Source organism: Bombus fervidus, chromosome 7, assembly GCF_041682495.2.
Source record: "Bombus fervidus isolate BK054 chromosome 7, iyBomFerv1, whole genome shotgun sequence".
In the NCBI taxonomy this organism is placed as follows: Eukaryota; Metazoa; Arthropoda; class Insecta; order Hymenoptera; family Apidae; genus Bombus; species Bombus fervidus.
In genome coordinates, this window is record NC_091523.1 from 14,877,185 (window position 1) to 14,898,114 (window position 20,930).

The 20,930-nt window shown below is 41.7% G+C and overlaps 1 protein-coding gene across 2 annotated transcripts in view; it reads left to right on the forward strand.

The window, feature by feature from the left end:
* The window catches only part of Bbg (PDZ domain-containing protein big bang), a 60,686-nt gene that overhangs the window by 31,657 nt on the left and 8,099 nt on the right, over positions 1–20,930 (forward strand). Inside the window, exon 6 of one of the 2 annotated variants that reach the window (XM_072006430.1) lies at positions 8,840–8,914. The exons of the other annotated variant lie outside the window; for it this stretch is intronic. Within the exon in view, the coding sequence (XP_071862531.1) occupies positions 8,840–8,914 (75 nt within the window). The remainder of the gene's footprint in view (positions 1–8,839; positions 8,915–20,930) is intronic. 2 annotated transcript variants of the gene reach the window in all.

The following is a 20,930-nucleotide window of genomic DNA, read 5'->3' on the forward strand; positions in this document are numbered from 1 at the left end:
AATTCAAATTATTATTCTAAATTCTTTGGTGATTCACACAGAATTCTCTCGATTCTTATTGCACTGTTGGATCTACTGCATTCTTTGGATCATTCTCGACTGAGTCGTACCTTTCTATTAATAGAAAATTTCTTAAATTTAAGAAAAATATGAAATAATCGTTATTGATACGCGCTTAATTTCTAACTTCAACTGTATGCTCGTGATTTTTTTAAAACATTCCAAATGTTCTTGACAACAAGATCAACCACTTGCGTCCGAAATCCCAATTGTGTTGACATTATTTTTTCACCATCATACGAGTGTTGTAAATAACCGAATGAAATAAATTATAAACAACACTTTATCATTTTCAACAATATTCTCGTGTAATCAATTTATGTAAACATTATATTTAAACGTTACGTTTGGAAAGTACTAAAACATCAAATATGAAAATGATAGAATGATAACAGCTCAAACGATCGACTGCTATCCTAATTTGTTCGATAAGAAATTGATGAAACATTTCATTCGACAAGAAAATTGATCACTTTTTTAATTGCATTCAAAAGCCGAATTGCTCTTTGTGATCACTTTTTCGAGTAATCGTGTTTAATCGTTCGAACAATTGTTCCAGAAACATTAACTAATATCTAAGATAATCAATTAATACATTGATTGCGTAGATTATAAAATTAAGAAAGCAATCGTAGATCGTAATTTAACAATCCATAATTTGTTCTCACGAAATTGGTTTTTAATTGAATAGAAACGTTAAAATTCTATGTGCGAAGGGTTAAGAATCTTTCACACAACACGCATCCCTGCTACCTGCAACTAAATTTCCACGTGGCACCATGCACATGCATACCAAATCTCCATGTACAATCTCCGAATCGTTTCTCACCTGCTATTAATAGCATAAACATTCATTCACAGTTCTCCACATCGTTCGAAGTTATTCACGCTGAGTTATTCTCGAGTCGATCGATCTCTGTGTTTGCATCCTATTCACAAATCGTTCAGCGAGGTAAAAGAAAATAATAATTCGAACGGATGGACGTACGAGTCTTTGGACAGCAAAATCGGTTCAAATTTTTCTTAAGCGGATTTGCCAAAGGATGTGGTTACAAAAATTCAATTTGTCTCTCGCACTGACCTCGAAGCTGCACTTTCACTTGCCACCCACAGAAAATCGCAACAGCTGTCGCTCGTTTACTCGACCGTCCGTTCGCTCGCTCGTGCACAGGATATTTTTCGAATTTCAAAGGTAGACCATCCCAAGGGCTTCGGCCGCTGGCAGCTGACACTGCAGATGGGGTACACCTGCCTCAAACTATTTACCGTCTCATTCTGTTTGCCCGAGAAGCCAGGCGTACACTTGATTACAACTTCGTTAAAGTCTCTATCTCCGTCGCTGATTTTTCTCATTTAACCCTCAAAAGTTATCACGGATGAAATATTACTGCATGCTAATTTTATTCCAATATTATCATCTTGCACGAATATCATCGCGATGTTATTTATAACCACTGCAGACAATAACTTCTTTGTACTTCATTCAATATTGAATACAACGAGAAACTATAATATAGCATCCCAAGCGATTAAGAAAGCTCTTCAAGCTCGACATTTTCATCGTACTCTGATAAATAATTTACATTAAAAGTACAATGTGTTGTAAAAAATTACCGATCTCTCCTTCTTTTGGAGATATTCTTTCCTTTATCTTATGTTTCCCAAGATCATTCCGAACCGACCGCTTATTTTGTTTCTACGTATCAACAAGAAAACATCGTAATCTCTTAAAAATCCGTGATGAGGTATTTTCCTCTGTAAGTTAATTCAAACTATGATACAAACGAGTAACGCGATAAAGGAAATATCTAAGAATCTCCTTCTAAATAATACCATAACGTTGCAGAAACGCTATTTCTAATATTAGAAATATTATCCGCTATTGTATACTCGCTACATATCGATGCATGGCTTGAGACTTCTGCATACTACTGTGTATATACATACGTAAACCGAAAACAAGTTCGGCGGCACTGCTTTTGAGTTGACCAGCAAGTGGGATCATCCTGTAGAATTCGCGACGTGGAACGCACAATTAGTTCATTCATCGAATACATCTCCAACATAGTGCATGCGTACACGCTCTTGTACGAGCATATTAAATTTCCGTACGACACGCGGCGATGTGTTGATCGGAGGCGAGGTTGGTCGGTCGGTCGGTCGGTCGGTCGGTCGGTCGGTTTATCGGGTAAGCGCCAACTACTCGTTGCTCGCTGTAACTCGCGAGATACACTCTGTTAGCCGCGCGAACGATCATGAGAGCGTTTATTATTTCAGCGGGGTCGTAGGGGCTGGGTGTATCGCGTGCACGCGCACACCCGTTCAAACCGTTGCAATTCTCCACGATTACCTCGGGGCGAGAATAGATTCGACCGTGGATTTCGGAAGCGTTAACGATACGCCTGCAACGCGATAATTTCTATCGTGGTTGATGATACGTGCCATTCCGTCTGTTGTAAAGCGAGCCTATCGTCGTTGAATCAATATTGGTTACACGTTTAGGAGCGTACAACAACAAACGAGCTTAATTGATCGATTGTCCGTCTGGGATCGGAAATCGTAACCATGATCGAATCACGCGTCACGTGTATCCAAGCTAGGCGTTCGAAGATTACGGACCAAGAGTATAAATCACATTACGTAGCTATTTTGCACAGAGAAGCAGTTCTACGATTCGTTGTGTGAATTATGGACTCGAGCATATTCGAAGTTACGTTATTTCAAATATTATTTCGAATAACATAATATTCGATTTTACAATTAATTGCAGATCTGTAAATAATTTCTGTGAAAATAGAAAAATCTTTTAAAATGATATTTCAAGAAATAACGTGTCAAACGATGTGTTTATCTTTTGAGATAATTAACAAGTATAATGACTTGTTCTACGAAATTATATTTCGAATAATGACATTTACGAATATCGTACTGCTTCTTCTTCTTCTTGCATCATATTTGCTATTATTTCTTTCGTCAAAATTTCCTGATTAATCATAAACTGATGTTACAATCAAAAGAAATCAACCTAAATAATTAGAATAAACGTAAAAAATAAATATTTAGCATGTTTCTCGCCTACGATCTTCGTTCGAGCATGGAATGGCTATAGCCGAAACATTCTGATCCATGAACGTCAGTCGAGTTCGGGTGAAAGTTACAAAAGAACGCTTCAATTTCTATCGATCATGACGCAAATAACAAATCGAACGTGTCATATCATCGATAGATCAAAGTTCAAAGCATCAAACTTGGAAAAGTTAATACGACGCAACGTGGAAACGGTTGAAACATGAAAAATTATCTAGTTACGTCATATCGTAATTACGATTTCTTCTTGCAATCTACTTTCGATGATTGCAACGCGTGGTTGATTTCTATCGTGGAACAATATAACCGATCCTGTGCGGTGGCTGGCGCGTGGTTCTGGCTCGCTTTAAGGATTATCTAACCGTTGATGTGTCTTTCAATCGCTCGATTCTGTAATTGGCCAGGTAATAGCCGGTTGCTCTGGCCATTTAATTGAATTCATACTAATTAATGACGAGTTAATAATTACAAGAAGGCTCGTGTTGCTTCGTGACCGTGTTACGGCCCGGTGATTTCACCGTACAACGAACTACATCATGAGAATTACGCCGGCTCGTAATACACGCTTTTACCAGAATAGAATACCCAGCGCAAACTCCAGCACACGCCTCGCACTCTGTCGTTCACAAACCTATCGTAAACGAGTATACGATTGAAGAATCCCACGCGACGTCTGCATTAACGCGCGTTTAACTTAGGCTCAACCAGCCGGAAAGTTATGTCGCGAATTTCGACTGGAGTTCTGGGAACAAGGGGAAATAAGCGACGGGGTAACAGGTATCTCCCTGTAAGCCCTCGCACCGCTCTTAACTGCAAACAAGCTTGTGGGAGTGGACACGTTTGTTATCGAAGCTGTTTGCACTGTACCGATGTTCCAACAGTATCGGCCCACGCGGCGAGTAACGTACTTCCGGTCAGCCGCTCCTTCGCCTCGTCGAATTTCTTTCCACTGTCTTCCGCTAAAAGATTTCAGATATCAAAAAAGTTTCTGACGCACCAAGATCGCAGAAGAAATAGACGATTTTACGATAAAACAGAAGAATCTTAATGTCATATAAATCGAAGCAATCTTGTCCGATTATAGTAAGCGGACAATCGTAGTAATTATTATCGTAATAATAAAGTTAGCAGAATAATAAAATTTAGTCGAGTTACATCCTCGTGTATCTTATCCGCCAAATTCTTCTCTGCAGTAGCTTCTCTTCAGTCGTAAGAATCCATCCCTTAAGGCTACACGTGAGTCTGCTTAAGAGATCCTCACGAGTCTCGTGATACACCGATTTAAGCTACTTTGATTTCACTGGGCGGCGTACAGCGGGGCGTTGATACTTAGCGGCGCCCGAGTTCCTCTCTCTTGCAACGTGCCGGTCCTCCACGATGCGCTTTTCAGCGGCAGCCAGCAATTTGCCGTAATTATTATGTTTATCTTTCTCATTCACTTAACTCGATGCACGGAGACCGGTCCATCTGGTTGCATTCGATTTTTACCGAAACGATTTCGTCCCGGCGTCGTAGCTGCAAAGGCTGACATCGCCACGCGTCGACCATTACGTTTCAGAGGCGGTACGGACGATCCACTTTGTCAAACTCCATTTGCGTGATTCCCTTCCTTCCCGTTTCAGTCAGCCAGGCACGAAATCTCGTTCCGACAATCGGTCGAAGCAAATTATCGAGTTTCGTATAGGAACAAGACGAGGTGCTTTGGCGAACCTGAAATGAGCAAAATTGCAAGGTACGGCAGATGTTCGAGCAGAATGCTAGCTGTTCGAGTGACGTCCAATTTTTACGCGCCGCAGACCACACAGCCACGCGTTCAGTGTTATTACGTCTTTGAAAGGCCGACCCCGATGATCCACTTTGTCAAACTCAATTTGCGCGATTCCCCTGCCACGACACACAGAGTTCTCGCTACACTCGACAATTTGCGGGGTTCAACGCAGGCAAGCGTGTGGTTCGTGACAGCGATGGGCAAATGCAGCCGGAACGTCGTGACACCTTCGAGGAATGGGAAGAAACGACGTTAAAACTGTATCTACCCTCCGCGTGGATTTCTACGATGAAAGTCGACGTCGCAAGATGGAGAAAGAAATCGTAAGATTACTCGATACCAAAGATAACGAAAAGATTCGATCGACCAATTAAAAGTTCGATTCTCTAAAATTCCCAATGGTCCTCTTATTATCGAAGAATTATACTCGGCCAGTTTTTGTTAAATTTCCCAAGTTCGTGAAGAAAACTATCGTTTGTACGCGCTTCTCCGATGCGAATCCGCAAGAGAATTCTCGTCGTCGACATCGCGACGAGGAACGTCGTCCGATTGTAAATCCGCTCGGCCTCCGCGAAGTTAGCTCGGACGGATTGTTCCGTGGAGCGGAGGTTCGTGGAAAAGCGTAAAGAACGTGAATAGGGAGGAGGATGGCGAACGAAAGAGCACGAGAAAGGGAGGGGAAGGAACGAGAGTCGAGGATGAAGCGGGAGGGCAAGGAAGACAGAGAACGGTAGGAAAAGAGAAGAGGAAAAAGAGAAATAATCGAAGTTGGAGAAACGGCAAGCGACAGAAGGAGAAGGGCAAAGAAGATTGGCGAGGAAGAGGTGGTTGAAGGAGGAGAGGAGGGTTCGAGAGAAGTAAGTAGAAGAGGAAAAAGCAGAGGAAGAAGAAGAAGAAGAAGAAGAAGAAGTTAAGATGGTCCAGCGCGGGCAGCATCGGCATCGCAAGCCGGAGGTGATGACCTGCTCAAGGCCACCCGCTCCCAACTCTTAGACCGGAGAGGAGAACCACTCTTCTTATTTTTCGTTGCTCCCTTTTCTCTCTTTCCACTTCTTCCAACTCTCCCTCCTTCCTTCCGATTCTCTCTCGCTCACTCCCATTTCCCAGCCAACCTGTCCTCTTCCTGTTTACCACTCCCGGACTGATTTACTCTCTCTCTCTCTCTCTCTCTATCTCTCTCTCTCCCCTCCTCTCTTTCTCGTTCCCTTTTTCCTGTTTGCTGGTTCGGTTCCCTCGGTCGGAACCCTTAATGTCAACTTCCCGCCGGGCCTTTCGTCGAGCTCCTCTTCCCGTTCGATCGCCATTGAAAAATGTCGTCTGAAAAATGCTCGTCTTAATCGTCGCCACACGATACACGCCACAGTGTACCGTAAAACATAACGCTCCTGTATTTTATAATATAACCATGATAATCGAGTCTGGTAACTGTTCTTTCGAAATTTCAAAATGTTTTACATAACGCACGTAATATACGTATTCATAGAACGTGTCTACAAACGTTTGAATACTTCCGCGAGCTATGTACCACGTACAAGAGTATTTGCTGGTACTAGTAACTTGTAACTTGTGACTAGTAAAATTTCGCTAATAATATTAATTCAAGCGTACAAGAGGGCCTTGAAGTGGTAGAGGAATGAAAGAACGTAATATTCTCTTGCGGTCGCACGGCACGATTGAAATTTTTGCAAATGCGCACGGATTACTTCCTCATCCTCGACTAAACTGTCCGTAAAATTGAAACGGACATGGAATTTTAACGCTCGATTAGGCCACGCGTTCGTATTCGTCATAACGTCCAAGCTCGGATCGCGGCACCATCGTGAGTTTACGATTCACCGTAAGAACTCTTAAAGCAGACGATATCGCTCGCTTTAAATCTGCCGGCACCGCAAAAATATTCCTCGCCGTCGAAGAACGCGCGTCACCATCCGCTGCACTAGCGAAAATTCTTCGCTATCTATCCGACACCGCTCTCGTTATAATTCGATCAACCGTTTCTCGTTCGAAGTCTCAAGGACGAACGAAGGTATCCGGTTGTGCCTTCCGACTCCTTCCTTCCCGCTACTCGGCTTCGTAATTAAAATCTGCTGAAGCGTGGTTTTCGTTTTAAAAGAATTTCGTTTTAAAAGGTAGAATTTTCTGTATTACGACCGCCGTTATGCGAATATCCTTTTCAAAGAATCCAATGGTTAAATATATTAATTTAAATATTTTGGTTACTCGTAATCGTTATTATCAAAATTGTTTTTGGTTAAAAATATGTGATGACAGAAATTATTTTTCTTTACCAGTAATCTAACGTTCCGTTATTCCGACTTTTTCGTCATTCCGATAGCTCAAATATGAGAGAGCGTACCAAATAAGAAAGTCGTAGACGTTTGAGAAAGATTCGAAAGCGAAGGATACTGTTTGGCATCGGATTCGGCACATTCCAATGTAGGGTTCTCGTCGAGAAACCTTGAAACGGACATCCTCGTTAATCGTGACTCGAAATTCATAGAAACTCTGGAGATCATCCACCGCGATCTTGCAACAAAACCGTAATTTATCGAATCTATTTACGATATCAGCAGAAGATTACAGCGATTAAATTCACCTTCGTGTAGGATTGTTTCGAAACGAGAACACCCGCCAATCTTTGAGATTAATTAATAGCGATCGAGTTCAAAGGTTTGTTGGCGTCGTGGGAGGGAAGTAGAGAGCCGGTGGACGTGCCGCGTCTCAAGATACGGATCTGCACGGGCAATGTTCATTAAGCGATCAAGGTCGCAGGGAACAAGAGTCCAGTCGAGTCCCCGTAGCCCGTATAGTCTTCCGCGTATTCCGTTTATTGCTGAATGAGTGTAATGGTGTCTTGCATACGGAAATACGCTGCCACTCGACTCTACGGTCTACGTTAAACAGTCTCCACACGATGAGATTTATCTCGAGACATGACTCCATACGAGATCTCGCACGAGACGAAAGATATCACGATACCTATTCATAATCGACAGCTTCGAAACTGCGAAATACCGTTTTAACATTTATACGAAGAAATTGTAATTATGGATCACACGAGACACACATTTCTGCTAAAGCACTCTAACGTAATTACATAGTTGGAAAGAGAACTCGTTAATTTCAAGGATTATTATAAATAGCCGATAGATCTACGGAGCTTCGATATTTTTCACTCGCTATCTTTGAAGCGTGCAAGGAAAATATTCGGTGAAAAATCCTCTACGCATATGTTTAGATTGATCTCAAATATTACCAACACGAGCATGACAATTGTGTCTCGTTATAGCGGCACTGAAATTTCAACATGTTTTACATAACACACACGGTATACGCATAAAAATTTTCTGCGATAATTGTCGTAAACGTTGAAACGACGTTACATAGTTTTAGAGCTGCTGTTTACGATAGATAGATAGATAGACCTAGAGGCATGCTTCGAGGTAAATCTCATCCTGTAGGTGCTGCTTCAGGGAAACAGACAGCTTGCTGGGTCTCTCTCTCTCTCTCACACTCTCTCTGCTTAGTACACGCACAGCGTAAGCAGCGTAAGCTTTAACGCACAGTGGACACACATTGGACTCGTGTCGTACGCCTATTTGGCTCGCCGTGTATCTGATGTTTAATAAACGACAGGTCAACTAGAGTGAACCGTGCAGCTGTGCCCACTAGCTGCTAGCTATTATGTACCTCGATTCATTATCACTGGTCTCTGTTTGTGTACGTTAAGTTTTTCGTTTCATTACTGTCGCTCGGTAGTTTCTCTTAATTGAAACGTCATCCAACGATACCGAAGTGTTCGCAATCGCAGCTTGAAAAGCCGTGGAAACACAGTCTGCGGCTCGAGCGTCGCTCGATAACGCGAGCCACGTTTAAACTCTCTTGTAAATACCGCACTGATTTTCTCGTGTTTCCTGATTTCAGCGCGGAATGACGAGGTAGACAACGCGAATCGAAACGCAAACTCCCTCGAGGCCCCCGCTGAAAATCTCCAAGCAGGTAAGCGAACACACCTTACTCGTTTGCTATTAACTTATTGAACGAGGAACAGTTAATTTACCGTTCGAACTGATAATCTTTTAAACGTAATATCAGGTCGTTCGAAAAGTTCGTAGCAAAGAAAGTAAGAAAAAGTAATCCTTTCAGGATCGAATATTATTTAATCTATGAGAAAAATCTTCTTTATCGATTATCAATGGTACCAAATGACACTTTGCGTTGTCGCAATTTGGTCCTTAACGAGTCAAGGTATTATCTAGTTAACGAGAAAATTAGATGGCTCGAGATCCCACGAATCTTTCGAGTCATCCAAGCTAAAGCTCTTCCAGACATTCTTTCGCGGCATTCCTTTCTCAGAACCGCTTCTTCGGGTTTACGAAGAAGGCAAGGGGAATAAATTTTTACGGAACCCGCGGCGAGTATTTCTCAGCGGCATGACCAACAATCATTCCGCGAGGCGCAACAATGGTGCTAAGCCGCAAATGCTCGCCGCTTTACGACGCGATGGCCCGTCCTTCGGCCGGTGAAAGTCTGCAAGAATTCGCCCTCGATCGTGCCTGCGAACTTCACATTGAGATACGCTCGTGACGTGTCACGATCTGGTTCGGGACCGGTAATGAACGCCTCGTGTCGGCGTCCCAGGGCGAAAACGAACAACGTGGTCGAACTATCTTCTAGATTTTAGATGTCGGAGTCACGATTCTCATTCCCCGCATATTTCTCTGCTAGTTGGCGATTTCGTTCTATGGAATTCTGCCCGAGTATCTGCTCGACCGTGTTAACCTATTAAGAACCAAGAAGTGAAATCATTCGTAAAGTTGGAAAAAACGCAACCTCGTTAGATGTGTGACTTGTTGTTAGTTAATTATCGTAAAGCAACCTATTATTTTATCAGAGTTAAAAACGTATTAGAACGACGTAGTGGCTCGCGACAATTTGAGATATTTTTTAGAAAAATACATTGAAAATGACTGTAGTCGAAATAAACTACTAAAATGCATTAAAATTATCAATCATAGCGTGAACGATAGGAAATAATTAATCGGTTTCGTTCAATCGATTGCATCTTCTATTAACGTTCCATAGATTTCTCTCGATAGAAATCTTATCAGTTGAAATTACTATCGATAACTATCGTACGACGATTAGCGCACTATTGTATTTCTTATAATTATATATTTTACTATATTTACATTCTAATTAATTAGGTGTCGTGAAACGTAGAACGTAATTTAATACGTTCAATAAAACGCGTCATTGAAAATTAGGCTCTTTTGCAATCACTGTAAACGGTTGATTTATTATTAACGAGGGACAAGCGAAGCGTTCAATAGTTGCTAAATATCTCGAATCGAAACGAATTTCCAATTCCTTGACTGGCATCGATATTTTTCTGCTTGTATCAAAGCGTTAGTCACCGCGCTTTTCTCTACGTTCTCCGTTATCTGCTCTTCGATTCGCCACGGCTAAAGTGGAAAAAAACACTCGATAAGGGGTTATTGTTAATTTACCAGATAAAGGGAGAACAGCCTTGTACATTGCGAACTGATGTGACGCTGGTCGAACAGCGAATCAGTCAGATAAAACATCGCGTGCCCAGCGGCCGTCACAAATTGATACTCTCATGTTTAGTTCGACGTGGATCGATGCGGTATCATCGTAGAGACGAGACAATCTCGTAAGTAAGTAGATCGCCGACAGAAACTAGAACGCGAGCATCGAAATTTCCAGGAAAGTATGATAGAAGCGAGCGCAATTGCTGAGAAAACGTAACGAAGATATCGTTACATCTCTTAATTTCCGTGTACATTGTACATACGAGTGATTCACGCAAGTATCTCGACACTTATCATAGAAAACTTTTATGTGTACGTTTATCTATCTATGACATAAAGATGTATTATATAATATCAAGCATTTTAAGATTCTATCGGTACTCCTTACACGTGTATATACAAGGTACAGGATATTTACTGCAAACATATATTTAATAAAAAGTAAACGTTGTAAATTTAGTCGTCTTAACGTTCGTTTAAACGTTTTTACGATTTCTACGAAATACGTACTCGTACCAAATATCTTCTAACTTCTCTATACGTTTTCACATTCGTTTCAAATTCTATCGATATACGTAACGGTGACGGTCGAGTCTCGTTACAAAGTTAATAAAACTTGCAATGATTTCGTATAACGCGCGTACGATATATTCGTAAAAGATTGCTACAAGTGTCAAAGTACTTTTACGAACTACCGTGCCTCGGTAAAACGAAGAGGTGGATTCGCTGAAAGAAACGAGGAAACGCGTACTGTATGAATCGGCGCGAATAAAAAGCTGCTATTGGCTGTCGAAGTACGTCGTATCGATATCGAACCACACCATTATTTTCATCAGTCAGCGTATTTTCTTTTTGAGCTATCGCCGACACACTAGTTTCCCCTTAAAAAAAATAATTGGATAAGATTCTCGAGGTGTGATTCGTTTCCTACTCGTCTCGCGAGCCGCTCCCATGAACAAGAACGGACGAAGACCGCGTCATCGGTGTATCGAGGCACGTACGACATGTCGCTGACTTCAATGCCAATATTTCCGCATTCTGGAATCTTATTTCTGACTATGGGATATTCATCGCCTACCTGACGCGTTGATAAATCTTTCAGATACGATGGTACTACATATTTTTGTAACCACCTTTTGTACCACTTAGCAATTATTTAACGGTGAACTGCCATGCAACCAACGAGAATGTCATAAATACGAGTATCCTCGCGTAAAAGTATTTTTAAAACTTGAAAAATAAATTTATTTCTAGCATTTTGTAATTTTTTGTAATATCAAAGTATTTTCTAGTCTTCGTACCTAAAAGAATTATGGGAATATTCTACTGTAGAAAACGTTCCTCTAAGCCACACTTCCTTTGGCATTTTTGCACAAAGAATCTCGACAACTATCTTCGTAGGAGTTCTACACATATATTTAACTATATTCCTACAAATTTTAGAGACGAATAGCGACAATTGCTGGTAGCGTACAAAGCTTGGAACGTTTTCGCTTAAAAATAAAATTTTCTCACTATTCGCATCGTTCCTTTGCATTCGTTCAAATAAGCTCAATTACATTGATTTCGAGATTTCGAATACAGACTTCTGCACGTATATTTCTACAACTTCGTCTTTCTCGAAGCTTTGCAGTGGAACATTCTCTTAAGTCGTGGATCGCCTGTATTTTGCTGTCACTTACTACTTACTACGTTTCATTCTTTCTTCCCCCATATGTCGTAAAAATTCTCGCTCGGTATCGAAATACGACTCGTTTAGAGCCAAAATGTCCCGTCGCAAAAGGTCGCTTCTTGTTGGCCCTTTGACCCGTGCGTCAACGCCAAGCGAGGGAAATAATGTGGGAACCGTGCGATTGCGCGATCGGTCGGATGCTGGGCGTGTAAAATCGGAGTAACGGTGGCTGCTTTGTCCGCCACGAAACCAACCTTTGCGATTCATCGGCGAATCAGTGGAATCGATTTCCCTGTATAGACCGGCTGGTCCGATGGTGTCGATCGGAAGCTCCTGTTCGATCGAGGAAAAAGCTTTCGATTATTGGCAAACGATTGTTTGTATTTGCGTCACGAAAGTTGGTTTCTTTTCAAATTCGACATATTATTATACAGATATATGTGACAAATGAGATATAACAAACAATCGATAAACACGTCTTGTGTCGTTCGCACATTATCAGATAGTATTCGAGGATACAGCAAAACGAGTTGACAAACCGTTGCGAAGAGGATTTGGTTACTTACGCGCGGTGGTTAAACCGATCGGAAACCAAGCCACGTTGAAAGGCCGCGCTACCAGCGGAAAGTAAATTCAGTAGAAAATGGATGGATGGTAGGAAGAATTTCGCAAAGCGTTTTCTCATAGAGGCTCGCCGTAAAGTAGACGCTATAAAATTAAAGGCACTAAGGAAATCCTTCGGTGATCATCTGCCGCCAGGAAAGAAACGGAAATTGAACGTTTGACGAGTGCAGCCGGTTGACTCGAGTGGCCTGAAAGTAACGCGACTCCGCTTCGCATTTTAAAGGATTCTTTTCTTGTTGGCGGTCGCCACGTCGCGTGCACGCCCGTAAAATTCGAAGGGAAAAGTCAGATAGACCGTGCGATTCGTGATGTAACGCGTGAATCAGAGTGTGAGATTCGTAGGCCAAAAAGGATTTCATAACGCGGCTTAGCGAAACCGGGTCTCCCTTATCGAATATTCTTTAGCCGCGTTATTTAACGAGCGATGTTTTACCACCGTGTATTAAGTGCAGATAACGTAACCACTTCCCTTCTGTTTTTAAACCTTCTTTACTCGAGCCTCTCGAAAGCTAAACTGATTAAAACTTTGGTTTTTAACTGGACGAAGACGACAACTCGTCCATCTCCCGGAATTCGCTACGAGTTCAACGAGCGATGTATTAGGTCGTCCGAAAAGTTTCTTTCGTTTTATAAGAAAATAACGGATGCACGACATTTTCCGTTTTATATTATTTTATCAATCAAAATAAAGATCACAACGTTCGACAGATTAGCTTTCATGTTTGTGTAAAGATGCATCGTAGTAAAAGACGTGACTGTAAAGGAAAGACACTTTTCCGACAACCTAATTCTTCTGTCCATAAATCAATTTAAGCTTCCGACTGAATTCTAAACGTAATTTGTAGCAAGAGATACGTCTACTTAAAGTAATACTCAATAATACTCTTCGACGCATACTTATTACAATTGACAAATTAATTTTCCTCGCGGTTAATAATTTCATTCTGTAATTACAATTGATCCATTTGTCCATCTACATCTGCTCCGTATATGCATATGCTGTTTTCATTAATAACACCATTGTAATTGAAATAATCCTTCGGTCTTGCTTATCGAAGTTCTCGATCGTCATTGATCGGCTGTCGCTACATGAACGACGCGTACGAAGAAACGATGAATAAAAACCAACGGTTTATCCACCGTCTGTTTCGATATGTTACAACTTGTCTTAGTACTCAATGAATTTCTTTCAACAGGAACCACGTCGATTACAATTACGCTCGATATCTGGTATAAACGGGTCTGTTTAGCTGGCAAGAGGCGAAACGTATGCGCCAGACGTGGCCGAGGTCACTCTCAGATCTGCAACGTGATATTAACCCTTCAACGCGGTTCGACGTATAAAGTTGCGTCCTACTTTTCTACGCCTAAGTATCCGGAGAAGACAATCGGGTTTTTCGATGTACAAATCGCCGGACAGAAACCGGATAATAGGTCGAAATCGTTATGCAATTAAGGACACACGAGTGGCTCCTTCCACGATCGTATTCGAGCCCGTATTTAGTCGCGCCAACCTTCTCGTTCAAGAGCCTTTTAACGATCGAACGGTTCTCGATGCGCAAACATAATGATCGTTCTTTCAACGGAGATTAAAATATCGCAACGCGTTAAACAAACACTCGACCCACGAAACGCGATGATTTATTGCTTGCCGAGCAAAGCGTAGATATATCCTATTCGAGTGACTCATTTCCATTTCGCAAATAAAAAGATCACGGCGTACCGCGCGAATTTATTTCACAGCGACTCACAAAAGTATTCGAATACTTATGGAAATCTTTTACGGATATATCGCGTGTATCGTGGAAACCGTTTTCAGAATTCATTAGCATCGTAGGAATATTTGATTATTCGACTAATTATATTGGTAATGTTTGAAGCGAAACTGAAAACCTACAGAGAAGCTACAAGATATTTATATTTAATGCGCGTGTACATTTTACAGAGATCAACGTACTCAAGGACGATCAATTATGGATTATAGCAACGAACCAGGATATTTAATGAAACTATTCTTAACGCTAATTGTACGTTTAGGACGACTGTTCGTGATATATACCGGCCTTTTACCAAATGTATATACGTTTACGGTAATTATCTCGTAAATTTTATATACATTCCTGTTTCAAACTGTTGAGACATCTTGAAATAGCTGCGCGAGACAGCGTTGGTAAACGAAAAAGAAAACATCGGACAGAGAAAATAAACGTAAACATCGAAGTTGAGTCTGTCTGAAAAACGATCGATCATTTCATCGCGATGACGCCGATCGACGCAACAAAAGGACGTCATTGCGCAAGATAAAAAATAACAATTAATAATCTTCGTACAAGGTTCTATACTTTCGAGATACAATAACGTTAACCGCGATTCGAATCTTTGGACGTCAAGGACGAACGACTTTTAGTCTCCGTGACATAACTCTGTCGCTTTTATCTCCTGTCTAACAGTGCCCATTTTGGAAAGAAAATATTGGCCGACTCGTTGCGACAAACGTAATTGACGTGCATAATGACGTAATTTACGGTTGCGATCGGTGTAACTGCGGTTATCTGGGTGCGCCAGAAAAATCATCTAAGCATGGAACGATAAACGTTCTTTCCTTCGACTCGCGATATTCGTGTCCCAGATCACTTTCGTCGGTTCTCAAGCTGCGGCAAAATTGAAAGAAAATGAAAAAGAAGAAAAAAGTCGAAAGGCTCGTGATATAAACGATCCTTGATCCTCCAGAAGAGCCAAACGGCTTTCCCCTTTCCACGATCGTTGATTTCTCTCCAATACGTTTCGATGTTTTGCAACAAAAAATATACATCGCGTAATTCTTACGTGATTCTTACAAACTTATTTGTAATCATATCGCGGAAGAACAATATTCGATTAAATCACGAGATTGCGAACTTCGTTTCGACAGAGGTCTTTATACGATCGGTCAATTTGTCGTTCGATGATACGTACATGATTTTTATTCAAATTCGAACGTTAAGATGTTCGGAAAATTATTGCCATAGATACATCTGTTTATAACGGTATTATCGAATTATCTTAATTAATCTTTTAATACATCGAAACGCCTCGGACACGGTGGTGAATATCAATAAAAGACACCGTAAATCAAGATATAGATCAGTTTTTATAATATCGATTTCGCTATGTTCCAAGTCCAACTTCTCGCTGCTATATGCGTAGAACGCGTCATTATCTAAAAAGTGGAAAAACGATGAGGAATCGTTTACGTTACGAGCTCTTTAATTTTACTCGTCGTTAAATGTTACACCGTTAATTCTCCGCAAATTCTTCGTAAATCGGTCCCACGCCAACAGGTTAGCGGAGTCTCCGCTAAGATGGTGACCAACTCCATCATTGCAACACGATCAACAGAGTATCCTCTGTCGTATCTCGTATCGAAAATTCGATCCATAAATATTACTTCGAAAGCCAATTATAGCTATCTCACGATCGCGCAGATAAGTGCGCGGGTTAAAATATCGATCCGACGATATTAAGTGGACGCAATAACGGAATGGTTAGTGCTTCCTGTTCGTGTGCCACGGCACGCACCACCTGGTCGCATCCAGCTTTCCAAAGCCGCGTAAAACTCGCCCGATTTAACTCATACGCTTCGCACGGTTGACACACGGTTCTGGCAAGATTAATCAGCACGGAACGTATTCGTCGATATTTCACGTCACTCCGCGATTAATAGTTCTTAACCTTGGCGTGACTCTGCTTTTTCTCTCACCTGGGCTGCCTGGCGTAACTCATTCCACTGGGAACCGCGCGTTCTCCTCTTGGAGCGGTACAAACGTAGAATCTATTCCGTAAGTAGCTCAACCGTAAACCACGTTATGTCGTTCGATTTAATCGCACGAAGCTCGCGTTTGTTCCGATTCGAACGTCAAACATTTGTTACATAATTTCTTTGTGATATTATCCTTTTAAATGCGTAACGTTATAATATCGTATTTTATGTTTCTTCGTAAGAAACGCAACGTAAGAAGCGTGAGTGAAATCTCGTTAATTTCGGAAGACGTAATTCACGATTAGTATACAAATATGATAAACGCCAGGTTTATTATCTTTTTAACGCTTCTAATCTGACAACGATATTCTGCTTGTTTATTTTTCTACTCGTATGAAATTCAGACAGGCGCGTTTTTGCCGATTAATCGTGTTAGAGCTTAATCGTTACGAGCTTAATTCCGTTGTTCCGTTTCTTTGTCACATTCGTATCCGTTCAGACACCTTTTCTTTCCCTAATTCGGAACAAATATCGATACTTTATTTTTGTTGGGACGTGTCGGATCGACGAACAGCATCAAATCCAATACACAAAATTAGCAAATAGTAAACTACACACGCATATCGAGAAGCAAATATTTATATCTGTATTGTAATCCTATCTATCGAAATCTAATTTTCATCTCGGATCACGTAAACCCAACCGAGTCAAACTTCAAGGAATCGACCATCGTCAGGTTCTCTTCTCCATTTCTCAACCTCTAACATTTCCATCAACTCCCAACTTCTCCGACCGTTCTACCAAACTAACCGTAATAAAACCGCCTCTAGCATACTTATTCCAGAACAAGCTGGTTTTCCATTTAGCCAGGTAGATCCAAGATAAGTTCACCGAGAAGATATTTCGTAATTTGAATCTAGGTACACCGATCTCGGATCGAGGACCAAAAACGTGGCCGCGACACGTCGCAGCGGCCACCGCTTTATCCCTTCTCCCACGAGCGTATAACGCTTGATGTCGGTACTAACCACGGAAGCTGGCCTCGACGAGCAATGTCGTCCAGTCTTACGAGAGCCTTCTTACTAGTAAGAACGAGTCGTCGTCCAGTGTCCCTTTCACCCCTTGCTTCAAGTTAGCCTTGCTTTTTCCTCGAATCGGTTCACCAGGGTCGCTCAAACGTCTAACCCCTGTTTCTGACCCCTGACGTTCTCTCGAGTTAGCTTTCCGATCAAATTTACGAACGTTTAGTCGGCTTGAGGGAAATCGAAGAAGCTCGCGTCGAATGAGTTTGTTAAGAAGCAAGAACATTCGCTGCAAGAAGTTATGTCATCCGCGGAGAAGCCTGACATTGGAAGCTTCCTGGCGGAAGCCCGGTTCTCGGACGGAGTCGAGGTCAGTACTTGCCATAACTACGTAGAATCGGAACTGTCGGAAGCCAGGTTCGATCGGTGACGCGCGGACAGAGGGATGTGACGACTTTATGGATGTTCCTTCTGTCAACGAGCAGAGCAAACAAAACGTTACCACTTCGAGATCGCTTTAAAATTACCTCTCGAGAGTTTCAGAGTGAACAGGGATGTAACTTTGAAACTCTTTCACAGAGAAGATACGCGGAAGATTATACAGAAGTACTGGCCAATACAAGAGTGCGAAATAGACGAATTAACGACCAGCGATCAAAAGCATCGCTTGTTATAAGAGCAATCTTGTCATTTTTACGGTATCAAATGTATATTGTATACAATTTAACGTACAGTGTCTGACGAAGACGTTCGAACGTTTGCTAAAGAGATTTTTTACGAAGAACACTGTGTACGCCGTATCTTAATTTTTCACTAAGCGTGTGTTTCCAACAAATATGCTGTAATTTCATTATTCAGTATAAACTTCTGATTTCAAATTTGAGGCATCTAATCACGACGATCGTGTCTCTTATATTACAGCGCTGATGAAATTGGAAGAAATTACATATAATACACGCAATGTATTCACGAAAGTTTTCTACGGCGAGAGTCGAAATACTTTCGTGGACCACCGTAGCTTCGATCTATTCCCGTATCTCCATGTGGAACCGGTCTCACGATTCGCAAACATCGTCGCTCAGCTGCGCTGAAAGCGCAGACGTGATTGATTAAAATTCCCGGTCAAACACCAGCGGATGAAACTAATCGGTTAGACGTGCTTACCAGAAAGACGTTGCTCGATACAGCGCGTATGTATCCCAGCGATCGCACCATATTTGTACCGATATCGAGGATACCGAGCTGCGGTGTGCGTCCGTTGCACGTAAACGCAGACTTGGTCGCGTTCCTTTCGACAAGTGTCTGTTGCTCGCAGAATGCTGGAATGCGAAACTCGCGCGGTCGAATTAAAACGTCACCGATTTGTACCGAACTCTACGGAAACATCGTACCCGACAGATTCACCCATTTGCAGAATTCCATTCCTATTCTCGTAAAAATAAAAATTTGATCGTCGCATACGCGTATAGGTGCGGTAAGAATCGAAATTAGCGAAGTTTCCGTCAAGCGATCGGTACTCCGCGGATTTTTATACGAATTCATACTTTTGACAATGTAATTGAAAAAGTAGAACCTCGGTAGAAAGCTGTTTCACTTTCCAGGAATCGTAGAAAGCGTTTTGCATATTTTTGTATTATACATCTTTTCGTATTATGCGCGTTCTGCGCGATTTTGTACTTTCAAATTTCGTATAAACGTGCAAACATCCGCAGTCTAATGATCGGAATACCAGCTGACAGGAATAGGAAACTCGTAGGTGCAGTTCGTCCGCGAATTACATAATGTGCCGGCTCCACGCTTTCTGCCAGTCAATGGAATTTCCGATGGCACGTGGTGCATCGTATCGCGATATCGAGGAACAGTGCGCCGGCTGCAGGTGTATCGGCGATCGTTACCATCGTACGGCAACCAGCCAAGAATGTTAATCAGAAGTTAGCGGGAAATGTGGCACGCGAGCACGATTTAACCGCGAAACGCAGGCTTTTCATCCTGAGTCTTTGATTCTTTGCCATATCAATTTCCCATGTTAACGAGCTTCCTTCGAGTTTTACGTACAGATAACATTTTTACAGCACGAAGATTATGTACCGTGTTACGCAATAACGAAATACTATTATCTCGTTAATATCGACAGGTATCGTTACATAGACATAGAAAGTTTCACGTTCTGTTGGAATAAAATAAAAAGTTGATACACGAGATAAATTTTTCTCCGACAAGATAACAACTGATTTAAAGATTTTTCTGTTTGTTTGGAAATTTCTGATGCAGCTCGATATAGCAGCATATTCCTGGTATTTCCACTATCGATAGAGGATAACAATTTTTTAAAGCCAAGTTCCATCGGAACAATTATCTAAAAATCATGCTACCATTATGCGTACATACGTGTTGTATTTTGTTTATATAGTATTACTCATTGCTACGTCATACTGCAAATTGTTGTTGCGAGTTTCAAACTAATATATCGTACGAAGTCTACGTTCGCAAGTTACATATAATAGGAAAGTATATCTGTCCGCATGGTGAACAAATTTCACATAGTATTCCAGTGAAACGCGAAAACGCGCACGGAGGCGGTACCTTTGGTACAAATGGTATTTGGAAATATTTATTCTGACGATATTCTCCGCGATTCCGAGCGACCAAGCGTGACACGCCCGTGCGTCGAACGCTCGAGCGCAGATAACGCGATCGTGCGCGGTTTATCAGTGGGTGCGCGTGTTAGAATGTAGAAATCCTTGGATTTGAGCAATCCGGTCGGCTGCGAGGAAACCGCGGATCTGCTCCGGATACGTCCTTTGCACGCGATTCCCTCGTCGAGCACCGGTCAACTATGTAAACCGCCGGCAAACGATCGCCGCTGCGCGTGAAAGTAACGCGCGATTGCGTAAATCGCTAAAATAACCAGGACACTTTTGGCTTCCCTCGCGGGTCCTCCAGTATTTTGTCCTTCGCTTTCGAGGTTCCACCAAATTTGGACTGGACAGTTCGCGAGATGCAACGCGATGTGATGTCATATTTTGAGACAGCGAGGTAAAGATCTTGAATTTCCGCAACTTTTTAACGCGATCTTCTGTGTTCTTTGAATTCTCTTCGATCGAATCATATTTTTGATCGTTCGCGAATTTGTGTAGTTCGAAGAAAAAATGAAATAATCCTTGTAGATGTACGCGACGTTTGCCTCTCTTACACCGCAGACTTTGTTACGACGTTAAACATCTTTCTATCTGCCGAAGCCGAATTTCGATATAAAAATTCAACGTCCGCGCAACCCACATGTGGAAATTTAGGAGCCGTGGCAAGGTCAACCTAGCGTGTAGTTTCGAAGATTTTATGGTCGTTTTTATGATAGTTTCGAAGAATTTTAATAAACCACTTTGACGTTACATTCTACACGCCT